Consider the following 26,158-nt stretch of genomic DNA (forward strand, 5'->3'; position numbering starts at 1 on the left):
GCGCACCTATACATCACATCTTCAGGTAAACCGGCCCGAATGCTTTACATAGGAATCAGCCCCCGGGCTGTTAGAGGCAATGGAGGAAGTTGGGGAAGGTCTCACTTTTTCAGTTCCTCTAATGTCCCTTCACACACTGGCAATATAAATGTAAAATCTTAGACAATGCACCTTTAATTAATCTGTTTATAAGAGCAAATTGTTTTTACCATGGTGACAATACTAAAAAATAAAACACAAAGGTTTTTTATTAGAGGAGTTTTTATCAAACAAACTCAATTAAATGTGTTTTTAAGATTTAACCAAATAAATAAACATGATCATCTATGATTATTAAAAGAAGAATATTGAAGGCAACACCTAAAATTAGAAGACAAATTAAAAATGATAATTACGTAGCACGTGACGATGTGTGTGTGTGTTTGATTAAAATACTGAATAGACCAAATGAAAATGTATCGTTGATGTTTGCATGCAGGCCTCATGCAGCTCAGCAGGTCGTTTCTGGCTGACAGAGACAAACGAGCTGCTTCATTTATTTATTTATTTTCTCTCTCATTGTTCTTGTTCTCCTGAGCAGCACGTGCACAGAAAAAGCTCGAGACTGGAAGTCAAACATAAAAATCGAGTTTCTTTTAAAAATTGAGAAAATTATTTAATAATTCAAGTTGCCTTTTTAAATTTCTCTTCATCTGTCCATCTCTCTCTCTCTCACACACACAGCTTTATAGAAACAGTGAAAGCAGCTTGCGCAGGTCATCCATCACCTACTGTCACCATCAGTCGCACAACACAAGACAACTGATTTCCCCTTTTATTGAGCCACAAGCGGGCACGTGAACTGCGGCAACAACAACACACACACACACACACACACACACACACACACACACACACACACAGAGTCCTGTTTAAATCCTGAACAACACACACATGCAGTGTAAATCCGGGTCTGTTGCTCCTTCCTGTCTGTTGTTCCTAACGTGTTTTAAAATGAGTCCGTTCTCAGCCCAGGTCATCACACACCTGTCCAGAGTGTCACAATGGTGCACACGGCACCTTCAGCTGTATGATGACATGGCGTTACAGTAAAAGAGAGTGAGCTGCTGCTGGTCCTGGGTGAGTCTTTATTTGGTGTGAGTGCAGACTTTGTGCTATAAAACAGTTTGTGTTTATAACAAGTGAAGAAATATGAACAGTTTGTAGAAATCTGTTTAGAAAAAGGTCAAAGGTCAAACATATACTGAGCACACACATTTATACAACACAACATACAGAGGCTCTTATTTTGTTAAACATTTCTTACAGTGATCCTGTCCTTTAAAGGGGGGTCTCTGTACGGGGGGGGAGAGTAAAAGTGCCTTCACCACCACCACCAGTATAAAAATAAATAAATAGTTTAAAGCGAATGTAGAGGAGTGAGACGGCTTAGTACTGTTCTCACTAGCTCTCCTCTGTCTTTCCATGGTGATCCTTTGCAGCACACACCCTGCTGGGGCAGGTGGCTGGGGTCCCGTTGATCAGGTGTGGTCCAGTCAGGTGGCTCCCTGTTGGATGGAGGTTCGGACAGGGTTCGGCAGTGTGGGGTTTCATTAGATAGGAGGGTCTGGCACTGCTCACACAGGTGGGGGTGGGAGGCGTGGTGCTGGTTCTGAGCTGCACAGCCTGATGGGAGAATCCCTGAGCAGACATGGAGCCTGCAGACACGAGAGGATTTCAGTCATAACTCAGCTGAACAAAAGTCAGAGGACATGACTGTGTGTCGCTGAAATAACATTATTATTATTACTATTACTATAAATGTGTAATATGTGTAATAATGTATGAGTATGTATAAATCTGTAATAATATATAAATGTGTATAAATGTGGTATAATGTATACATGTGTAATGACGTATAAATGTGTAATAATGTATAAATGTGTAATAATGTGTAAATGTGTTATAATGTATGAATGTGTAATAATGTGTTAAGATGTGTACACTTGTAAATGTGTAATAATGTATAGATGTGTAATAATTTGTAATAACATATAATATAAATGTGTAACTGTGTAAATGTTTAATGTATAAATGTGTAATAATGTTTAAATATGTAATAATCTGTAATAATGTGTAAATGTGTGAATGTGTAATAATGTATAAATGAGTGGGGTGCTGGTTTAGCTCAGTTGGTAGAGAAGGCGCCCCATGTATAGGGGCTACAGTCTTTGACGCACTGATAGCAGGTTCGACTCTGCCAATCCATCTGGTGCACGTAATCCCCACTCTCTACTCCCCACATTTCCTGTCTCTCTTCAGCTGTCCTATACTGTATGATAAAGGCAAAAAGCCCCAAAAATCACTGTCTCTGTCATTAGCTGGGGGGGGTCGGGTGGTAATCAGACGGGGGAGGGGGCTGAAAAATGTGTCTTATTTCCATATAAAGAGCCCTATTAATCACACCAAGGCTCATTGAGCTCAGCGACTCTTAAATAAAACTCTGAGCTCCACGCCTCCGGCTGCACATACGTCTTCATTTATACCTGTCGGGGGGGGGATGATCGAGCAGTAGAAAGGAACATGTCTATATGATTTTATAGAGCAGGTGGTGTTATTAAATATGAGAACAGATTGACGTGTGTACTTTAAAGTGTCTCTCCGTCTTGTACCTCTCCAAAAGTTGACAATAACATTTATTTTTTTACTTTTAATTATTATTTCCAACATTTCCATACTTATTTTCACTCCGATCACCCACCCCCCCCCCAGAAACTTCTACCCAGACACTAAAAACTGTCTGAAAGAGGGCATAAAATATAGAGATGAATGTGTTTGAGCTGTTTCAGATGTTCACAGACAGAAAACAGGGAAGTAAAGACGTGAAAATGTTTCAGGAGGAGGAGAAACAGGAGCAGGAAGAGGAGGAAGAAACATGACTGAAAGCACTGAGAGTCTGTCTGTTACTTACTCTCTCCTGCGTGAATCAGCCTCAGTGTGCTGCTCTACATGTAGTGCCATTGTCCATCCATCCCCATGTTCATCCCCATGCCCCCCATCGGACCTGACGAGAGAGAACAACATGAGGACAGAGACAACATGAGGACAGAAAACAACATGAGGTCAGAGACAACATGAGGACAGAGACAACATGAGGACAGAAAACAACATGAGGACAGAAAACAACATGAGGTCAGAGACAACATGTGGAAAGAGAACAACATGAGGACAGAAAAAAAGATGAGGTTAGAGACAACATATGGACAGAGACAACATGAAGACAGAAAACAACATGAGGACAGAAAACAACATGAGGACAGAAAACAACATGAGGACAGAAAACAACATGAAGACAGAGACAACATGGGGACAGAGACAACATGAGGACAGAAAACAACATGAGGTTAGAGACAACATGTGGACAGAGAACAACATGAAGACAGAAAAAAATATGAGGACAGAAAACAACATGTAGACAGAGACAACATGGGGACAGAGACAACATGAGGACAGAAAACAACATGAGGACAGAGAACATGAAGACACAAGACAAAATGAAGACAGAAAACAACATGAGGACAGAAAACAACATGAAGACAGAGACAACATGGGGACAGAGACAACATGGGGACAGAGACAACATGAGGACAGAAAACAACATGAGGACAGAAAACAACATGTAGACAGAAAATAACATGAAGATGGAAGACAACATGAGAACAGAAAACAACATGAGGACAGAGAACAACATGAGGACAGAGAACAACATGAGAACAGAAAACAACATGAGGACAGAAAACAACATGAGGACAGAAAACAACATGAAGACAGAGACGACATGGGGACAGAGACAACATGAGGACAGAAAACAAGATGAGGTTAGAGACAACATGTGGACAGAGAACAACATGAAGACAGAAAACAACATGAGGTTAGAGACAACATGTGGACAGAGAACAACATGAAGACAGAAAAAAATATGAGGACAGAAAACAACATGTAGACAGAGACAACATGGGGACAGAGACAACATGAGGACAGAAAACAACATGAGGACAGAGAACATGAAGACACAAGACAAAATGAAGACAGAAAACAACATGAGGACAGAAAACAACATGAAGACAGAGACAACATGGGGACAGAGACAACATGGGGACAGAGACAACATGAGGACAGAAAACAACATGAGGACAGAAAACAACATGTAGACAGAAAATAACATGAAGATGGAAGACAACATGAGAACAGAAAACAACATGAGGACAGAGAACAACATGAGGACAGAGAACAACATGAGAACAGAAAACAACATGAGGACAGAAAACAACATGAGGACAGAAAACAACATGAAGACAGAGACGACATGGGGACAGAGACAACATGAGGACAGAAAACAAGATGAGGTTAGAGACAACATGTGGACAGAGAACAACATGAAGACAGAAAACAACATGAGGACAGAAAACAACATGAAGACAGAGACGACATGGGGACAGAGACAACATGAGGACAGAAAACAAGATGAGGTTAGAGACAACATGTGGACAGAGAACAACATGAAGACAGAAAACAACATGAGGACAGAAAACAACATGAAGACAGAGACAACATGAGGACAGAAAACAACATGAAGACAGAGACAACACAGGGACAGAGACAACATGAGGACAGAGACAACATGAGGACAGAAAACAACATGAGGTTAGAGACAACATGTGGACAGAGAACAACATGAAGACAGAAAAAAATATGAGGACAGAAAACAACATGTAGACAGAGACAACATGGGGACAGAGACAACATGAGGACAGAAAACAACATGAGGACAGAGAACATGAAGACACAAGACAAAATGAAGACAGAAAACAACATGAGGACAGAAAACAACATGAAGACAGAGACAACATGGGGACAGAGACAACATGGGGACAGAGACAACATGGGGACAGAGACAACATGAGGACAGAAAACAACATGAGGACAGAAAACAACATGTAGACAGAAAATAACATGAAGATGGAAGACAACATGAGAACAGAAAACAACATGAGGACAGAGAACAACATGAGGACAGAGAACAACATGAGAACAGAAAACAACATGAGGACAGAAAACAACATGAGGACAGAAAACAACATGAAGACAGAGACGACATGGGGACAGAGACAACATGAGGACAGAAAACAAGATGAGGTTAGAGACAACATGTGGACAGAGAACAACATGAAGACAGAAAACAACATGAGGACAGAAAACAACATGAAGACAGAGACAACATGAGGACAGAAAACAACATGAAGACAGAGACAACACAGGGACAGAGACAACATGAGGACAGAGACAACATGAGGACAGAAAACAACATGAGGTTAGAGACAACATGTGGACAGAGAACAACATGAAGACAGAAAAAAATATGAGGACAGAAAACAACATGTAGACAGAGACAACATGGGGACAGAGACAACATGAGGACAGAAAACAACATGAGGACAGAGAACATGAAGACACAAGACAAAATGAAGACAGAAAACAACATGAGGACAGAAAACAACATGAAGACAGAGACAACATGGGGACAGAGACAACATGGGGACAGAGACAACATGAGGACAGAAAACAACATGAAGACAGAAAAAAATATGAGGACAGAAAACAACATGTAGACAGAGACAACATGGGGACAGAGACAACATGAGGACAGAAAACAACATGAAGACAGAAAACAACATGAGGACAGAGACAACATGAGGACAGAAAACATGAAGACAGAGACAACATGAGGACAGAAAACAACATGAAGACAGAAAACAACATGAGGACAGAGACAACATGTGGACAGATAACAACATGAAGACAGAAAACAACATGAGGACAGAAAAAAACATGAGGACAGAAAACAACATGAAGACAGAGACAACATGGGGACAGAGACAACATGAGGACAGAAAACAACATGAGGACAGAGAACAACATGAAGACAGAAAAAAACATGAGGACAGAAAACAACATGTAGACAGAGACAACATGGGGACAGAGACAACATGAGGACAGAAAACAACATGAGGACAGAGAACATGAAGACACAAGACAAAATGAAGACAGAAAACAACATGAGGACAGAAAACAACATGAAGACAGAGACAACATGGGGACAGAGACAACATGAGGACAGAAAACAACATGAGGACAGAGACAACATGGGGACAGAAAACAACATGAGGACAGAGACAACACAGGGACAGAGACAACATGAGGACAGAAAACAACATGAGGACAGAGACAACACAGGGACAGAGACAACATGAGGACAGAAAACAACATGAAGACAGAGACAACATGAGGACAGAAAACATGAAGACAGAGACAACATGAGGACAGAAAACAACATGAAGACAGAGACAACATGAGGACAGAAAATAACATGAAGACAGAGACAACAGAGGGACAGAGACAACATGAGGACAGAAAACATGAGGACAGAAAACAACATGAGGACAGAAAACAACATGAGGACAGAGACAACATGGGGACAGAAAACAACATGAGGACAGAGACAACACAGGAACAGAGACAACATGAGGACAGAAAACAACATGAGGACAGAGACAACACAGGGACAGAGACAACATGAGGACAGAAAACAACATGAAGACAGAAAACAACATGAGGACAGAGACAACATGAGGACAGAAAACATGAAGACAGAGACAACATGAGGACAGAAAACAACATGAAGACAGAGACAACATGAGGACAGAAAACAACATGAAGACAGAGACAACACAGGGACAGAGACAACATGGGGACAGAAAACAACATGAAGACAGAGACAACACAGGGACAGAGACAACATGAGGACAGAAAACATGAAGACAGAAAACAACATGAGGACAGAAAACAACATGAAGACAGAAAACAACATGAGGACAGAGACAACATGTGGACAGAGAACAACATGAAGACAGAAAACAACATAAGGACAGAAAACAACATGAAGACAGAGACAACATGGGGACAGAAAATAACATGAAGACGGAAGACAACATGAGAACAGAAAACATGAAGACAGAAAACAACATGAGGACAGAAAACAACATGAGGACAGAGACAACACAGGGACAGAGACAACATGAGGACAGAAAACATGAAGACAGAAAACAACATGAGGACAGAAAACAACATGAGGACAGAGACAACATGAGGACAGAAAACAACATGAGGACAGAGACAACACAGGGACAGAGACAACATGAGGACAGAAAACAACATGAAGACAGAGACAACACAGGGACAGAGACAACATGAGGACAGAAAACAACATGAAGACAGAAAACAACATGAGGACAGAAAACAACATGAGGACAGAGACAACACAGGGACAGAGACAACATGAGGACAGAAAACATGAAGACAGAAAACAACATGAAGACAGAAAACAACATGAGGACAGAGACAACATGAGGACAGAAAACATGAAGACAGAGACAACATGAGGACAGAAAACAACATGAAGACAGAGACAACATGAGGACAGAAAACAACATGAAGACAGAGACAACACAGGGACAGAGACAACATGAGGACAGAAAACAACATGAAGACAGAAAACAACATGAGGACAGAAAACAACATGAGGACAGAGACAACATGAGGACAGAAAACATGAAGACAGAGACAACATGAGGACAGAAAACAACATGAAGACAGAGACAACACAGGGACAGAGACAACATGGGGACAGAAAACAACATGAAGACAGAGACAACACAGGGACAGAGACAACATGAGGACAGAAAACATGAAGACAGAAAACAACATGAGGACAGAAAACAACATGAAGACAGAAAACAACATGAGGACAGAGACAACATGTGGACAGAGAACAACATGAAGACAGAAAACAACATAAGGACAGAAAACAACATGAGAACAGAAAACAACATGAGGACAGAAAACAAGATGAGGACAGAAAACAACATGAGGACAGAGACAACACAGGGACAGAGACAACATGAGGACAGAAAACATGAAGACAGAAAACAACATGAGGACAGAAAACAACATGAGGACAGAGACAACATGAGGACAGAAAACAACATGAGGACAGAGACAACACAGGGACAGAGACAACATGAGGACAGAAAACAACATGAAGACAGAGACAACACAGGGACAGAGACAACATGAGGACAGAAAACAACATGAAGACAGAAAACAACATGAGGACAGAAAACAACATGAGGACAGAGACAACACAGGGACAGAGACAACATGAGGACAGAAAACATGAAGACAGAAAACAACATGAAGACAGAAAACAACATGAGGACAGAGACAACATGAGGACAGAAAACATGAAGACAGAGACAACATGAGGACAGAAAACAACATGAAGACAGAGACAACATGAGGACAGAAAACAACATGAAGACAGAGACAACACAGGGACAGAGACAACATGAGGACAGAAAACAACATGAAGACAGAAAACAACATGAGGACAGAAAACAACATGAGGACAGAGACAACATGAGGACAGAAAACATGAAGACAGAGACAACATGAGGACAGAAAACAACATGAAGACAGAGACAACACAGGGACAGAGACAACATGGGGACAGAAAACAACATGAAGACAGAGACAACACAGGGACAGAGACAACATGAGGACAGAAAACATGAAGACAGAAAACAACATGAGGACAGAAAACAACATGAAGACAGAAAACAACATGAGGACAGAGACAACATGTGGACAGAGAACAACATGAAGACAGAAAACAACATAAGGACAGAAAACAACATGAGAACAGAAAACAACATGAGGACAGAAAACAAGATGAGGACAGAGACAACATGAGGACAGAGAACAACATGAGGACAGAAAACAACATGAGGACAGAAAACAACATGAAGACAGAAAACAACATGAGGACAGAGAACATGAAGACAGAAAACAACATGAGGACAGAGAACATGAAGACACAAGACAAAATGAAGACAGAAAACAACATGAGGACAGAAAACAACATGAGGACAGAAAACATGAAGACAGAGACAACATGAGGACAGAAAACAACATGAGGACAGAAAACAACATGAAGACAGAGACAACATGGGGACAGAGACAACATGAGGACAGAAAACAACATGAGGTTAGAGACAACATGTGGACAGAGAACAACATGAAGACAGAAAAAAACATGAGGACAGAAAACAACATGTAGACAGAGACAACATGGGGACAGAGACAACATGAGGACAGAAAACAACATGAGGACAGAGAACATGAAGACACAAGACAAAATGAAGACAGAAAACAACATGAAGATGGAAGACAACATGAGAACAGAAAACAACATGAGGACAGAGAACAACATGAGGACAGAGAACAACATGAGGACAGAAAACAACATGAGGACAGAAAACAACATGAAGACAGACACAACATGGGGACAGAGACAACATGAGGACAGAAAACAAGATGAGGTTAGAGACAACATGTGGACAGAGAACAACATGAAGACAGAAAACAACATGAGGACAGAAAACAACATGAAGACAGAGACAACATGAGGACAGAAAACAACATGAAGACAGAGACAACACAGGGACAGAGACAACATGAGGACAGAAAACAACATGAGGACAGAAAACAACATGAAGACAGAAAACAACATGAGGACAGAAAACATGAAGACAGAGACAACATGAGGACAGAAAACAACATGAAGACAGAAAACAACATGAGGACAGAGACAACATGTGGACAGAGAACAACATGAAGACAGAAAACAACATGAGGACAGAAAAAAACATGAGGACAGAAAACAACATGAAGACAGAGACAACATGGGGACAGAGACAACATGAGGACAGAAAACAACATGAGGACAGAGAACATGAAGACACAAGACAAAATGAAGACAGAAAACAACATGAGGACAGAAAACAACATGAAGACAGAGACAACATGGGGACAGAGACAACATGAGGACAGAAAACAACATGAGGACAGAAAACAACATGAGGACAGAAAACAAGATGAGGACAGAGACAACACGGAGACGGACACAAAACATGAGGACAGAAAACAAGATGAGGTTAGAGACAACATGTGGACAGAAAACAACATGAAGACAGAGACAACACGGAGACAGAGAACAACATGAGGACAGAAAACAAGATGAGGTTAGAGACAACATGTGGACAGAAAACAACATGTGGACAGAAAACAACATAAGTAGAAACTGTTTCTGGTACAGATTACTCGAAAAAACTCAGAACAAGGTCAAATTGTTAAAGAGAACATTGTTGAGCTGCTGACGGTAAACTGAGAGGTTAATGTAAAACGTGAAGTCATGTTTGCAGTCTTTACAGTCTCGGCCGTTTGTATCCTCAGTGTGAAAGCGTCTGTGTGTTGGAGAGATCTCAGGAGAGAGATGCACTGGTTTTTGTCACTGATCACCTGAGCAGGTGCATATGACTCTGAACACGTGTGTAATGTGTATAAGTGTCTCACCTCCTCTGAGGCCAAGGTGCTGCTGTCCATCCAGAACAAAGCCTCCCATTGGCTGACCGTCAGGACTGTAGGCCGTGCCCTGACTCACTGAGAGGAGAGGACACACTGTTAGACGCACACGCAGACACACTCTAGACACACACTGTTTTAGCTCAGACTTACCTGCTCTGTTGGACTGATCGATCATTGGCTGAACTATTCTCCTCCTTGCATTAATGAACCTGTAAACACACAGCAGCACGTCAGTGTGGAGCTTACATTGACTGAAGAGAAAACCATTCTTCATGTAACAGTTAATAAAACCAGTAAAAACACAGCCTCGTCCTCTAAAAATCATGTTATTTAAAAATGTTAAACTTAAAAAAACTTCTCTTTGCGCCCCCCCAATGCTCCACATGAAAAAATCCCGCCCTCCATCATGTGAATCATCGTTCACACAGCTGGTGTGTTTCCTGTGTGTGTGTGTATGTGTGTACATGTGTGTCTCCTGGGATCAGTGTAAAAACTGATTTATTCACATCAACAGGATCTGGGATTTCGTTGAAAGTCTTGATCGTTGTTCATTCGGCCCCAGGCAATCAGATCACACAGAGAGGAATATGAACTCTTCACAAAGCTGAGGTGTGATGTCAGAGGTGTGACGTCAGAAGTGCGACGTCAGCGGTGGGACGTCAGAGGTGCGATGTCAGTGGTGCGTTGTCAGCGGTGGGACATCAGAGGTGCGATGTCAGTGGTGCGTTGTCAGAGGTGCGATGTCAGTGGTGTGATATCAGAGGTGCGATGTCAGTGGTGTGATGTCAGAGGTGCATTTTCAGTGGTGCGATGTAAGTGGTGCGATGTCAGAGGTGCTTTGTCAGTGGTGCGATGTCAGAGGTGCGGCGTCAGAAGTGCAACGTCAGCGTTGGGACGTCAGCGGTGGGACGTCAGAGGTGCGATGTCAGTGGTGCGTTGTCAGTGGTGGGACATCAGAGGTGCGATGTCAGTGGTGCGTTGTCAGAGGTGCGATGTCAGTGGTGTGATATCAGAGGTGCGATGTCAGTGGTGTGATGTCAGAGGTGCATTTTCAGTGGTGCGATGTCAGTGGTGCGATGTCAGAGGTGCGTTGTCAGTGGTGCGATGTCAGAGGTGCGGCGTCAGAAGTGCAACGTCAGCGTTGGGACGTCAGAGCTGCGATGTCAGTGGTGCGTTGTCAAAGGTGCGATGTCAGAGGTGCGATATCAGTGGTGCGTTGTCAGAGGTGCTATGTCAGTGGTGTGATATCAGAGGTGCAATGTCAGTGGTGCGTTGTCAGAGGTGCGATGTCAGAGGTGCGATGTCAGAGGTGCGTTGTCAGGGGTGCGATGTCAGAGGTGCGTTGTCAGTGGTGCGATGTCAGAGGTGTTATGTCAGAGATGTGACAAACATGATTAGGTATAATTAAACTGTTTTATATCAGAGATTAAGACGGATTGAATTGTTATCGATGTAACTGCTTAAATGATGCAAGTTACCTGTAACAGCTGAGAGGAGAAAAAAAGGTGTGTGTGTGTGTGTGTGTGTGTGTGTGTCTCACCAGTTGTTGACCTGCAGGATGGTGAGCCCTGTGTCCTGAGCGAGCTGCTTCTTCTGTTCCTCAGAGGGGTATGGGTGCTGGACGGACAAAAAGACTCAGTGTGAGAGTGTGTACAATGGAGCCATGTTAAGACCAGGACCCGTCACCCCCAATCCCGAATGTCCTTTGTAAGTGTGTAAGTGTGTGTATGTGTGTGTGTGTGTGTGTGTGTGTGTGTGTGTGTGTGTGTGTGTGTGTGTGTGTGTGTGTGTGTGTGTGGTTTGGGGGGCAGCAGATGGTAGACAGAGGTGCCCCAAGTTCTGCGATGCAAACATCAATAATCTAATAAATGTCATCTGATGGAGTTGTTTTACTTTCATTGTCATCTACATTTACAGATTAACCCTAAAACACAGGAGCTGTTAGCTTAGCATGCTAAACATGTGCGCATTAAAGGGGCATTAAAGGGATGGAGTTAAAAGGATCTGACCAATCACAAACATGAACAAGACGACTGTCAGTTGATTGGCATATTTTACAAGCTCAGAGCAAACTATGATATTAGAAAGAGTCCACATATTATCTATAACTATAACTATAACAACACCTGTGTATTACATTAAATATTCTATTACATTACCGTTTTGGTCTGAATATGAAGATTTTTAATGCTAATATACGTTCTTGACAGCAGACGGTCACTTATCTGTACAGCGAGTTTACCCCTCATGACTGACTGTCACTCACAGCTACAGAGCCAGGGGGAGGCAAGATGGAGAGACACGGTAATCCTACTGAACGTGGCTCATAAGTCGGCCAAGCTAAAAACAACTGAGGCGAGGTAATGATGCCAGTAAGATAATGATTATTAATGCTGCCAAGCCATTAATAAACTGTCAAGCAACTAAGAAATATGGTGTCACGAAGTGTAATGTCCAAAGACGGCGAGCCCAAAAAGATGGTCTTAAAAATGCTAACGTTATAGGTAACAGATGCTAACAGAGAAAATCAAAGCAGCCGCTTCCAAGAGACTGACAGGAGAGTGTGTGAGTGTGTTACTAACAAACAGAACGATGGTCTGCCCGGTACCAGAGCCGTCTTCCAGCTGTTTCAGGACTGCTCGTCTTTTAGTCGGGGTCGTCTTGCATTCGGACCAAAACCGTATTTGTTGCACAGATTTACTGCTATGGTGTCTGACAGTTTTAAATGTATTCTTTCTGCTGCAGCCTTGTCGGTTACAAACAGACTAATGATGCAAAGAAAATGAATAGAAGTACAACAGGTGCATTAATTGAAGGACAATTAGACTGTGAGACTTAAACCTGCTGTACAATGCAGACACTGGAACAAAGACCTTTGTTAAGATGTTTGATCTTTTACTAGAGGCATGACATCATATATAAACAGATGCTTTAATCTTTAATGAGGTTTCAGTTGACTCTGACTGGTGACCCTAAGTGGATTCCAGGTTTCTCCTCAGACCTACACTTTGAATCAGTGTATAAAGAGGGCGAATGCAGGGCCGCATAGAAACCAACAGTTACGAGCCGGCTGATAATGAAGAAAATAATGAATCTGAACCTTCACAGCTGCTCTCTCTAAAGCTTCCTCAGAGGAGATCTTTGAGGCTCTTCAGAACGAACCACAAAGGATGAATGCTACGACTAGTTGTTACACAAAAACCCCCAACCAAAGGCCTTCCAGCAGCAGCCTCAAACTTCAATGTCTAACAAAACATAATCCTTTCACACCCCTGATGAATGCTTGATCGCTTGGGTCCCCCTGTTCACAGACACTTCCTGTCCAGAAACGTTTGTGCTTCACAAATGAGTCCTGAAAGGAGAGCAAAGAGAGGATCATTTATTTATCCTGCTTTTTTTTCTGCAAAACCTAACGGTGGCCTTTGGAAAGAAAGGATTGAGACGGCAGGACCTGTCTAGGACCTTAAACACATCACTGCAAAATCACTGAAGAGGCTGCAGCAGCAACTATTAGATGGATAATAAAAGCAAAAGCTTTGCTCATGGGGATAACTCAACCCTTCTTAAAGAGCAACAGAAAACAAAACTGCGGCTTCTGATGTTGATTTCGGTACGAACACTGGTCAAAACCTGTAAACCCTGAACAAACACTGGATACAAACACTGGAAAAACCCTATACAAAACCCTGAATCAACTCGGTACAACCGCTTTATAAACTCCTAACAAACACTGGACCCACCCTGGACAAATCTTCAATAAGCACTGGATAAACACTGAGAATGTGTTTAGACCTCAGGAGATCATTGAAGATGAAATTAGTTTCTTGATACATTTTGCAGATCTGGAGATCATTTCTAGTTTCCTGATGGACGGCTTCAGTTAGACAACATTCATCTCTATCATGAAGTGAAATCAGAGTTTCTGTTATTAAGAAGAAGAAGAAGAAGAAGTGTTTGAAACATAGGACAAGCCCAGCCTGGATGTAGCTTGTGTGTCAGACCAACAGGACCCGGCCTTGTTCTCTTACCGTGAGGTGCTGAAAGAGCCATGCTCTCATTATGTTTGTAGCCACTTTAGGGAAGATCCCTCGTTTCTTCTGCCTCTTCTTGTCCTGGTCATCCTCGTCTCCTGTGCCCGGTGACGCCAAGCTGTTGTCAAGGCCATCTCCTATAATCAGAGACAAGAAGAGTCATGTTATGAGGAAGATTTGAACTTCCACGTCCTCTCACCTCCGCCTGACTGTGGACGCTACAGAACCTCCACGAGTTCATAGTGTGGAGCAAAATAAAAGCAGAGCTATTAACTCAATGTGAGCTGAGAGTTTGACATGAGGTAATGAGAGCGCAAGGAACTGACAGGAAGTAATGAGAGCGTGAGGAGATGACAGGAAGTAATGAGCCCTCAGATCCCGGTGTTGTTTCGGAATGACCTCAAACTCACTTCCTCTGAACAAGAGAGAAAAAACAACAATAAAGAAGAAGAAAAAGAACCAGATTAACGAACACAGTGAGGTCTGAGGTTTATTTAGGGAGCTGACACAAAGAGAGGGGGTGTTCAATGACTGAGAGGACCAAGGAGCTCTCCTCATGTTCACAGAGGAAGAGAAGCTCTCCTCCTGTCAGAGAGGAAGAGGAGCACTCCTCCTCTCCTCTACCTCCTCCTCCTCTCCTGCATTAATTGTGCATCAGCAGAGATGATGTTCCTCTAACGCGCTGGTTGTTTCTGGCGCCTCAGGGCAGAGCAGCCTTGAAAGCCTGCCTGCAGGGCGTGTGAATAATGCATCTGAGAGACTCCTCCCCCGAGTCGGGACAGAGACTCAACTTTTCTTAAGACTCGTCCGAGCATGTCTTTTTGTTTTTGGAGACGCATCAATCAAACGCGTCTATATGTGCCATATTCATGCATAAATATTTCAGCTGATGAATATTGACATTAAGGAGGAAGTGCTGTGGGTTCGTGGGCTCGGGGGGCTGTGGGAGTTTTGACGGATGTTGTCCAGGACTGAGTCATGGATAGGTACAGGGTTCTCTCTGAGTCTTTACTCTAATGTGGCCTCTCTACAGTCACACTGTGGGCTCACTGAACTCACCCAGAGCAAAGGTTCACTTTACTTACCTGTTTTAAACTGGTTTAGTCTGAAAGGAAAGTCTGGTCCTCTGAGGCTCAAAAAAGGTTATCCGCGTGCTCTGAACAAACATAAGAAATAGGAAACTCTCCCGTCGGCTCATTGCACTTAGTGTAAACACTGTGTCAGTCTTATCATTATCATTATAACCAGTTATTATAAGTCTTAGAACAAAGTTAACTGGCCGTCTTTTCGATCTTAATTATTCTTCACAGCCTGTTTAGTGGTGAGCTGGTGTCTGTCTCTTTAAGAAAAAGGAATAGTACATTTTTCTCAAACACAGGTCTATAATAAATATAAATAAATAATAATAAACAAAACACGATGAGTTTCATATTTATTGACTTAGGCAATATTTTTTAATTTTCACATCGCAAAATTTAAATATGAGGCTAATTAAACCTAAAAACTTAGAGATAAAGAACAAACTCTTGGCCTAATTATATCCAAGGAAGACATGCGCCCCCCCCCCCCCGCCTTCCTGTGTGTGTGTGTGTGTGTGTGTGTGGGTCCTGGTGGGGGCGGGGGCAGAGCCGCGGGGCAGATCTTCAGCTACACTAATCTCTTCTGACTGTTCCCCGGCTACTCCACCGTCTAACAGGGACAAGCTCTGTCCTACACGAGCAGCGCTTTCATAAAGCCCCTCCCCCCTACCCTGCCTGCTGTGTCTGCACGCGTCACCCTGTGAGGGGGGGGGGGGGGGGGGGGGGGGGCATTACCCTGGGGGATGGCAGCAGTTCGCCCCGGGGTGGAGAAGAAAGACACAGAGAAAAACCATCACCCCGAGGAACGCAGAACTGCTGAGAATGAACCAAACCCAAAACATCTTCATGTTACAGAGTGATCTCATCTCTTTTTGGTTTTTAATTGGTTTTCCTCAAACCAACAAAACTCTTCCTCCTCAGTGAAATGATTTAAAGCTCTACAACAAGGTTTACTGTTAGGGTCTACGACAAAACAGTTGGTCTGTGGTGAAATGTATGATCAGAATCATCTCTCTGCTCCGGCCGTCCTGTTTTAGGAAAGAAAGTATCCGATCTTTTTTTCGTTTGGTAAAACTAAATTTCACGTGTGCTTACATAAGTTAGCACCAAACAATTTCAACCAATTAATCTGCAACATTTAGCCGCAGAGCACCAAGAACGCTCGGTCAGTTAGCTGGCTACTGCGCTCTGGAGAACGTCTGTCTATGCCCACTTCTCAACGATCAAATCAAATCCCTCTAATGATATGTCCCGCCCAGCTAGATAGTCTCGAAATGCTGTTTCAGCTCGACTTTAAAGTCATTTTAGTCAGACAACTCACGTTATAGTTTGAAATATTTATTGCAGCAGCAGAACACAGCTTGTGTTTGGCATCTAGGCTTCGACCTCATCACTCCTCACTGTTTTATTTTACATGCAGAAATTGGGGAGTGATGAGATAATATCTAAATCCCCCAATCGGAGCCTGCAGGTGGATGCTGGGGCAGTGGTGGGGCTGAAAATAAGCGCGCAGTACTGGTGCAGGGCAGCGATGGCAATGACAGAGCAGAGGGAGAGACCGGAAATCTTGCAGCTTAAATAGACGCCAATTGGGAGGAAGTGTTGTGACTGTAGAAGTGACGCATATCAATTATTAAGTCAGTGCAGCTCGAGTTGTCTGTCTGAACTAGGAGGCGTCACCCCATGAAAGATATTTTTTAGTGCAGTTTTTAAATGTGTAGCTTTTAGTTTTTAAGTGTAGTTTTTAAATGTAGTTTTTTGTGATTTTTTTTGGTATAGTTTTAAAATCTAGTCTTTTAGTGTAGTCTTTAAATGTGTTTTTTTTTTATGTAGTTTCTTTGTGCAGTTGCTAAGTGTAGTTTTTAAGTGTAGTTTTTAAATGTGTAGTTTTTAAGTGTAGTATCTTTTGGTTTTCTTTGTGTAGTTTTTAAATCTAATTTTTTAGTGTAGTCTCCTGAATTTCCCCCCTGGGGCACAATGAAGGATTATCTTATCTTATCTTAAAATTTTGTTTTTTTTATGTAGTTTCTATGTGCAGTTGCTTAGTGTAGTTTTTAAGTGTCGTTTTTGTAGTGTAGTTTTAAAATGTAGTTTTGTCGTGTAGTTATAAAGTGTAGTTTTATAGTGTAGTTTTAAAGTGTTGTTTTACACATAATTGGGTTTCTTCAGCTTCCATCCTGCTGCAAAGGTTACTACGTGATCATTAGCACAGACTTCATGACAGATATTCCTGACATTTAGATATCATATTTTCTCCTCCTCCTGTATCTCTCTGTTGTCTCAGAGCAGACTCGATTTGGAGTAAGTTACGATGTTAAATATACTTGAGATTTTAAACCATGTATATTTTTCAGGCATACTGTTTATATGATACAATATTTTTTATTTTAAATACACTACCAGTCAAAGTTTGGACCCACTTTCCCATTCAATTGTATGAGAAAATGTGTCCAAAGTTTTGACTGGTAGTGTATGTTTTGTCTTCCTCTGTATATCTGTGTTTCTCTAAGCGCAGACAGTCACAGTATAACGTGTCTTTAAGACTGATAGCGTAGCAGCTGGCAGAACTGATTGCGGCGCTCTCAGCTACATCAGTGATGCAAAACCAACACGGCCTGTCTAATGAGCTCAGCAGGGCTCTCATCCATCATGCTGACACCTCCAGGCCCCTCCCATTATTACCCATGATGCACAGCTCTGAATGCAGTTTCTCCTCTGAGGAGGAGATGAACATGAGGGTTGCTGATGATGAGATTAAATCGTTTTAAGACGAATGTGCAGGGTTCAAATTTCTAAATAAACGCATTGTTCACATGTAGGTGCTGAGATAAAAACATGACAAGTAGGTGAATAAAGTTTAAAAAACAGGGACAGTTACAGAGGATCACTGTGTTTTATGTGACGCATTATAAAAGGATCATTTCAGTCAAACTGTTTTATTTTCTTACTACGTGGAGTGAACAGATTTTTGTCTGTGTTGCACTGAATAAAAGTGGTTAATAAATGTTTATCTTGACAGAAATCATGTCCTTTGAAGGTTTCCTCTGCAGCTGAGGGTCTAGAGCGTTACACTGTAAAACTATTGAGCTGTAGTCTTTACTGTGGACTAAAAGTGGACGTACCTGATCATTACCTGATCATTTCTTTGTTCAAAAGTATCCTAAACCATAGGAACAGTCAATTATAACTACAGGTAACAAAGACCAGGAGGAGCTTGCAGTCAGCTGATCAGCTGCACAAGAAGTGTGTGAGAACTATGAGGAGGCAGTCTTTAGATAGATCAGCTCACCTGCACTATCTGGTCCAGGCTAACAGACTTCACTCTGTTGTCTGGGTGAAGCTGTGATGTCACTGCGATGTAACTGTGAGAAGGTCTGTTGTCTCATCAGCTCTTTGTGACGGAAGATTCCAGCTGGTCCACAGAGGGACCAGGACCATAGCTAGGACCAGGACCAGGACCAGAAACAAAGCCAGGGCCAGGACCATGACCATAGCCAGGACCAGGACCAGGACCAGAAACAAAGCCAGGGCCAGGACCATGGCCATAGCTAGGACCAGGACCAGTACCAGAAACAAAGCCAGGGCTAGGACCATGACCATAGCCAGGACCAGGACCAGGACCAGGACCAGGACCAGAAACAAAGCCAGGGCCAGGATCAGGACCTGTGGTCAGCCGGGCTGGAGGCCTCAGAGTTCCGCATGTTGGTGAATCATAAAGGTTTGGTGGCGTCTCGACCACTTCCTGTCCTCTGACATAGATAAAGAGGCGAGTTCCCTCTGACAGTCTCTAAAGGTCTCTTATCATCTCTTACCATCAGGTGACGTAAAATAAGGCAGTGTACTTCCTGTTTGTAGAAGGGAGAACTTCTTGTTAGCCTAACTTGTAGTATTTATCATCAGGGATGAATTTTTCCTTCAACAGAATCTGTAAGAAGCAGCACCAGCGAACAAACCTTCCTAACAGAGCAGAGATAATCAGTTCAGAGGACGTGAACATTAGAGATCATCAGACGTCTCACAAACACACAGCTTTAGTTTTATAGCTTCATAGGCCCTGACCTCTGATCCCTTTTCATCACAAACGTCTGAATGTTTCAAACGTTTTCTACACTAAACAAGAACAAAGAACTTAAGCACTCAAAAACAGTCATGACCTCTGTGTGACCTCTGTGTGACCACTTCTGTCTCTGCAGCATCAGCACAAAGATTCAAACAATTCATAGGCTTCAAAGTGAAGATGAACATCCTTAAAAATAATTTACACGTTCATCAAACAAATCATCAATAAACCTCAGATCAGTCACTTAATCACCTATAAACCTCAGATCAGTCACTTAATCACCTATAAACCTCAGATCAGTCACTTAATCACCTATAAACCTCAGATCAGTCACTTAATCACCTATAAACCTCAGATCAATCAGCTAATCACCTGAAAGGGTAAAGTGATCAGTTATTGATGGATTGACCTGAGCAGGTGATGATTGATCTCCTGTCAGAGACTTGGCTTTAATAAGGACGTGTGTTCTCACCCAGGTCACTGGTGTTGTCTCCGCTCTGGGACACATGTCCCCCACTGGACGGCCCCGGGGTTCCCACGGAGGGCGTGGAGTGGGCATCGTCCAGGTCCCTCCAGGATGCTGGGTTCTGAGGGGACAGGAAGTCCACAGGAAGTCCACAGGAGGACAAGAAGTGAGGAAGATGAGAAGAAGAATGTTAGAGACACATCAGAGGGTCCAGTATTAACACACAGAGACAGCAGAGACAAACGTTAGCTTAGCATTAGCTACATTACCATTCTGTCCATTTCACAAGGCACAGAGTTCAGAGATCAGAGGACAGGCAGCAGCAGCTCATGGACCTCCAGAGGCCGGCTCAGAGACTGAGCAGAGTCGCTTTAAGTCCTGTATTTATGGGCAGGTTGCCCCCCCCATGTGTATTGCCCCCCTCAGACGTTATCTCAGAGCAAACAGCCTCTTCAGCCTCTCTGCGTCAGCTGCTTGCCGGATGGTTCTCTGATGAAGAGTCCACAGATGACGAGGGGACGCCGAGACAAAGACGCAGCGTGAACGAGGAGACCCTCAGAGCCCACAGCTGTGTGTGTGTGTGTGTGTGTGTGTGTTTGTGTGTGTTGGTTTTTACTCTTTGCATTGTGGTCTGTATATTCACACTGTGTGATAATCATTATAAATAAAGTGTAACACAGCAGGTGTGTATCAAACTTACCTGTGATACTGTATATGCATTCTGTCTGAGCGGCATTTATCAGTGACAGGTGTGAGTGATGTCATCATTGTTGTTTTGTTATTAATGTTTGTGTGTACCTGTCATCAGCGTCTGTTTGAGCAGATGTAACAGGTTCATGTCCTCACAGATAAACATTATGTTCAACTCTGCTGCATCCATCACTCAAGATGTATTTTATTTTGAAAGGACTCAGTGATCAGGAAGTTATTATATTTAAATCTATATATGATGAGTTCAGTGACATGATGAAGGTTCAGACTGTTTATCACGTGACTCTGCTGCTTTGTGATGGGGGGGGGGGGTTAGTAATCCTGTTTACTGAGACACTGAAGATGACAGCAAACACACACAGCTGCACCACCTCCATGCTGTCTGTCCTGTAACAGTCTGAGCTTCGAACATTTAACACACCACACTGTGTTTCAGCGCTTACAGCCTGCAGCTCCAGGTACAGACAACAGGTATCATGAAGGCAGTTATTAACCTCTGTTAACTTCCTGCAGGCTCTGAGCGCGCTCACATCAATGCCGCGTCAGGACGCTTCTTACGCACAGAAAACACCCTCGCTGGTTATAATGAACATCAATGCTCTAAAGAGAAAAACCAACACTGCTGCTGCTGCCAGTAACGCAAGAGAGGAGCTCACTGTTTAAACATGGGGCAGGGCATGTTGTGTTGCTGCTTATAATAATTACTGTGTGCGTAAATCTAACCAATCATAGCGTCTGCAGTTAACCGCTGTACGAGCGTCGATTTGAGACGCGCACGGATCTGAACTAATTGTCTCTTCTGTGTTTCCGTCTCTGCTCACAAGAACCTAAAGCATGAGCTGCAGGTAAACCGACCAGCTTGCACAGAGACAACAGGTATGTCATACCACATACAGAGACATATATATATATATATTCACAGTGCTCAGTCGCATCTGAGGCGCGCGGGTTTAACTCGAGTTACTTTTATTTGATTTGTTCAGTCTTCAAAAAGGTGTGAAGCAGCAGCAGCGACGGGCCTTTTTAAAGCGCTCCATCCTGATGATAATAACATACAGGCCTACTGTTAGGATGATGACGTGGACTCACGTGGTCTGCCAGGTGTGTGGAAGACCCGGACAGGTCGTCGAAGTCGGACTTGCAGACGTCCCTGTCCTCGATCACCAGGTCGATGGGCATCTTCCCCTTCAGACAGCTGATGTACCTGTGACAGAAGTTATCACAGAGCTCGTGCACCTGCGGACCATACGTCATCAAGGTTTACAGATTAAACACAGCGCAGAGTCTCGGTGAATTATTACATCATATTTATTAAAAGTATTGGTATTATTCGATTATTAATGAATATCTACACAAGATTATTGTAGTAAACTGACCTTCTCGAGCTCCAGCAGGTGAAACCGGAGCACCTGGATCGCCTGAATCATCTGAAGCACACAAACATTTTACATTACGCATTATAATAATAATAATAATGATAATAATAATAATAATAATGTTGTTATAATAATAATAATTATTATAAGAGTGTATTAGTTAGAACTATGTCAGGTGAACATGTTTCTTTAACACAGGTGTGTCAGTCTCACCAGGTTGTCAAGCTCCGGGTTGGAGGAGAACAAAGGTTTCTCCGCGCGGATCTGAACAAACGTTTGAATGTTTAAAATTAAAGAAGAACATCTCACTGCATTTAAACATTAAAACTAAAGTATACTGTAAGTTTAATGATATTTTGTCTGAAATACAGACTAAATAAAAACTGTCTTATTGATGTACAATAACTCTGAGGCCTTCTGCGCATGAGCGTACCTGTTTGGCGAACACCGCAATGTCCTCGTTGAAGGAGTCTGAGGAGCAGACGTCTCCTCCCGCTACACCGGGCTCCCGCGGCGTGCAGGTCGCGAGCTCACACTTCTCAAAGACCAGAGCCAAGAGCGGGAAAAGAGGGTGACTGAAACACAGAGAGAGCGGGTCGGACCGGAACCGGAAGCAGAACCAGCGAAAGAACCAGAACCGGTTCTCGATCCGTCAGGCCTCACAGGGAAAGTCAGTGAGGGGGTTTCATAATAATAATAATAATAATAATAATAATAATTATAACCTTTTTTTTATATAGCACCTTTCATAAATAAAATGCAGCTCAAAGTGCTTCACAATAAGAGTAAAACAAGAAAAGTTACAATAGAACGAAATAATTTAAAACAAAATCCACGGAATAAAAATGGTAGTGATAATAATAATAATAATAATATTTTATATATAATAATAAGAATACAAAGTCGAGAAAGAAAGATAAATTGCAATTTCATACGTTTTATGTTCGATCACTGAGCTGCACGCGCTGCTTTAAGACGGATACTTAATTGATCCTGAGGGAAATATATATATTTATATTTATTAAAACATTAAATACAGTATTTATGGGAATAAACACAAAATAATAACAAACTATGATTATTGTTGTTATTATTATTATAAATGTGGAGCTGCATCGAACATTCCTGAGGCTAAGAGGTGAGTGAAATGTATTTCACTTTATACACATTAATCCTACATTAAACACACTCGGTTGTTATCATTATCAATATTAAATAATAATAATAACAATAACTTAATTTATGGCACCTTTAAAAGCAAGAGTTTACAAGTGCTTTGGCAGCCGAGCGAATAAATAACAAAGAGAATGAAAAGCATAAAGTCAGACTAAATGTGGAGAAAGATTATGAAGAAATAATCATTCTTTTTAATGATTGTGCTTTTCAAAACACGAATAATGTTTATTAATTAAACATCTTAATATAAACTTGTTATTTTATGATTATTATAGATTGTTGTCGTTATAATTGATATACAATAACAGACCGGTTTATCTGCTGCTTGTCCCTCTGCTATTAAACGTGCTGTTTTAATAGTTGTATTTATTATTACTATGAATAGTGATAATAATAACAATAATAATAATAATATTAATAATAACAAACCCGTATATCTGGTCCTTGTCCCTCTTCAACGCGTCGCCCCCCACGCTGCCGGGCAGGATGTTGTGAGGGGCGTGCGCTCCATAGTGCTGCGCGTGGTGGGGAGGCCCGTGGGTCAGGTGATGGACCTGCGGCAGCGGCCGGGGCGCGTGGGGGTCTCCGTACATGGAGGATGGGACCCCGTCCATCGCCCCCCCGTAATGAGACAGATCATCGTACTGGGGGGGGTTAATGATAAAACATTACAGTGATGAGCGAAGCATTATTATTATTATTATATATTTTTTAATTATTATCATTATTATTATTATTATTATTGTAATTATGATTAAAAAACACTAATACTGTGTGTTCAGCCGCACACCTGCCTGTCTGTCTAAACAACCGGAAGTGAACCTCTGAGGATATGAAGTTAATGTGCTGGATCACTCCTGCTCCCCCTCAGAGCGTTTATGTTATATAATAATAATAATAATAATAATAACAATAATAATAATAATAATTAGTCTGTGTGAACGATCGTCTCTGTACACAGATTATATTTCACTCTGAGACAAACATTTAATTATCTTTCACAAACCGATCATCAGCACACTCAGAGCGTAAACAACAACAACAACAACAACAACAACAACAACAACAGTAATGATCGGTCATCAGTCCTACCCTTTGCGTCATGTCCGCGTGCTGACCCTCACGTGCAGAGAAGCGAGTTTGTGATGAAGAGTTTAATCCAGGTGATATCTCGTGCTGCTGTGTGAACTCATCAATAATCACAGATCGACACAGGTGATCAGAGGCAGCATGTGTCCGCGCGCTCTGATAGTGAACACCTTCTCGAGCTCTCCTCACTGTGGCCTCGTGCCCATCTCGTCTGCGCGCGCCGACACGCTAACTGACCGCAGGTCTGCCGCGGAGCCGCTTATAAACACACACACACACACACACACACACACACACACACACACACACGCTACTGACGTTTAAACGTTGTCTTCCGGCCATTGCTTTCAAAATAAAACCGGCCATTTAACGATAATTGATCTGCAGAATAATACTGCAGAATATATCAAATACATACTTAAATAATATAACATATATACTGCAGCATGATATACACACACGCACGCCCCCCCCACACACACACAGTATGTGGCTGCTGTCTGCTTTGATATTTGTAGACTACCTGATGAAGGGGGAGGGGCCTCTCTTGATTTATTCCCCCAGTAAACCTAATGAGTTTATGGTTTCAATCTCTAGTTTCAAGTCTTCTTCAACACAGCATGATGTTCATTTAGTCACTGATGCTCTCAATTACAGTCACACAGACCAGAAAGCAGGGGAGGGTTTAGGGCGGGGCTACCTGTGATTGACAGGTCGCTGCCATGGCAAGCTGTCAATAAGTGCAAAGGCCAAGCAGTGTGTACTCCTGTCATCCAAATATGGTCACTTCCTGTTCCTGTCTCCACAGGAACTCACAGGTGTGTGTTTGACCTGGTCGAGTCTCCAGGTGAGCAAATTCATTCAGTCTCTACTAATAGTATGTTAACTAGCATTAGCATTGCTTGTTTTCAAAGCGAACATCATCAACTCATCAAGGTTAAATGCTCCTTGTGCCTCTATCAGCTAAGCTAAGCTAGTCTAAGCTAAGCTAACAGCTTTCTTATATTGTAATGAGCATACTATTATTATTATATACTATAGTCTGTTAATAACAACATGCATCTTCAGTGTTTCTTTAGTCACAGTGTGAGTCCTTCCATCAGAAGGGGGCGTGGCCTCGACTGATGAAATGATAATGTCTTGTTGCAGTTAGACTTTGTGTTATATCTATATATATTATATATATATATTTAATCGGAAAAATCTCTCCTTTACGCCATTGTCAGTGATGTAATGTAACACAAGTGACATTTGTGCCGAGTTATTCACGTCGGTTGTCTCATCAACCATGACCGCTACAAATGGTGTGCTCATCACTCCGTCCTTCATTGCATCCCTTAACAAATCTGTAGTGGCACTGATCAGGTCATTCTGGATTTTGCTAGATGTACCAGTAAACACCTTGGATGTTGCCAGGTGGCATCTCAGCTCTGCAGCACTGTCGTATTCAGCCAAGTAATCCAACAACTCCAAATAATTCCCTTTGTTCGCCAATTCTTTGCTCTCGTTGTGTCCTCTGAACGGCAGCTCTTGCTTCCCCAAAAACACCACAGTGTGGATGAGCCGTTTCAGATTCTCCCTATTTTGTCTCACCCTTTCGTTGTGTGCAATAGTCTTTCTCCGCTGTTGCTCACTCAGCTGCAGGTCAA

At 42.3% G+C, this 26,158-nt stretch overlaps 1 protein-coding gene across 2 annotated transcripts; it reads right to left on the reverse strand.

The window, feature by feature from the left end:
• Positions 1 to 2,984: 2,984 nt before the first annotated feature.
• meis2b (Meis homeobox 2b) lies at positions 2,985 to 24,524 on the reverse strand. Of its 2 annotated transcripts, XM_069656373.1 has the most exons (12): positions 24,513 to 24,524; positions 23,850 to 24,064; positions 22,678 to 22,819; positions 22,458 to 22,508; positions 22,245 to 22,295; positions 21,958 to 22,104; positions 20,164 to 20,278; positions 14,550 to 14,689; positions 12,062 to 12,138; positions 10,672 to 10,730; positions 10,510 to 10,596; positions 2,985 to 3,043 (listed from the first exon to the last, which is right to left on the reverse strand). In XM_069656373.1, the coding sequence occupies exons 1-12, from the start codon at positions 24,522 to 24,524 to the stop codon at positions 2,985 to 2,987; spliced, it is 1,155 nt and encodes a 384-aa protein (XP_069512474.1). The 2 variants fall into 2 exon arrangements, with proteins under 2 accessions (XP_069512474.1, XP_069512480.1); XM_069656379.1 differs by lacking the exon at positions 24,513 to 24,524 and having other exon boundaries at positions 10,510 to 10,730; positions 23,850 to 24,058.
• Between the last annotated feature and the right edge of the window lie 1,634 nt (positions 24,525 to 26,158).

The sequence above is a fragment of the Semicossyphus pulcher genome, unplaced genomic scaffold, assembly GCF_022749685.1.
Source record: "Semicossyphus pulcher isolate SPU_LCO1_2020_fin unplaced genomic scaffold, fSemPul1.0.p SCAF_11, whole genome shotgun sequence".
Lineage (NCBI taxonomy): Eukaryota > Metazoa > Chordata > Actinopteri > Labriformes > Labridae > Semicossyphus > Semicossyphus pulcher.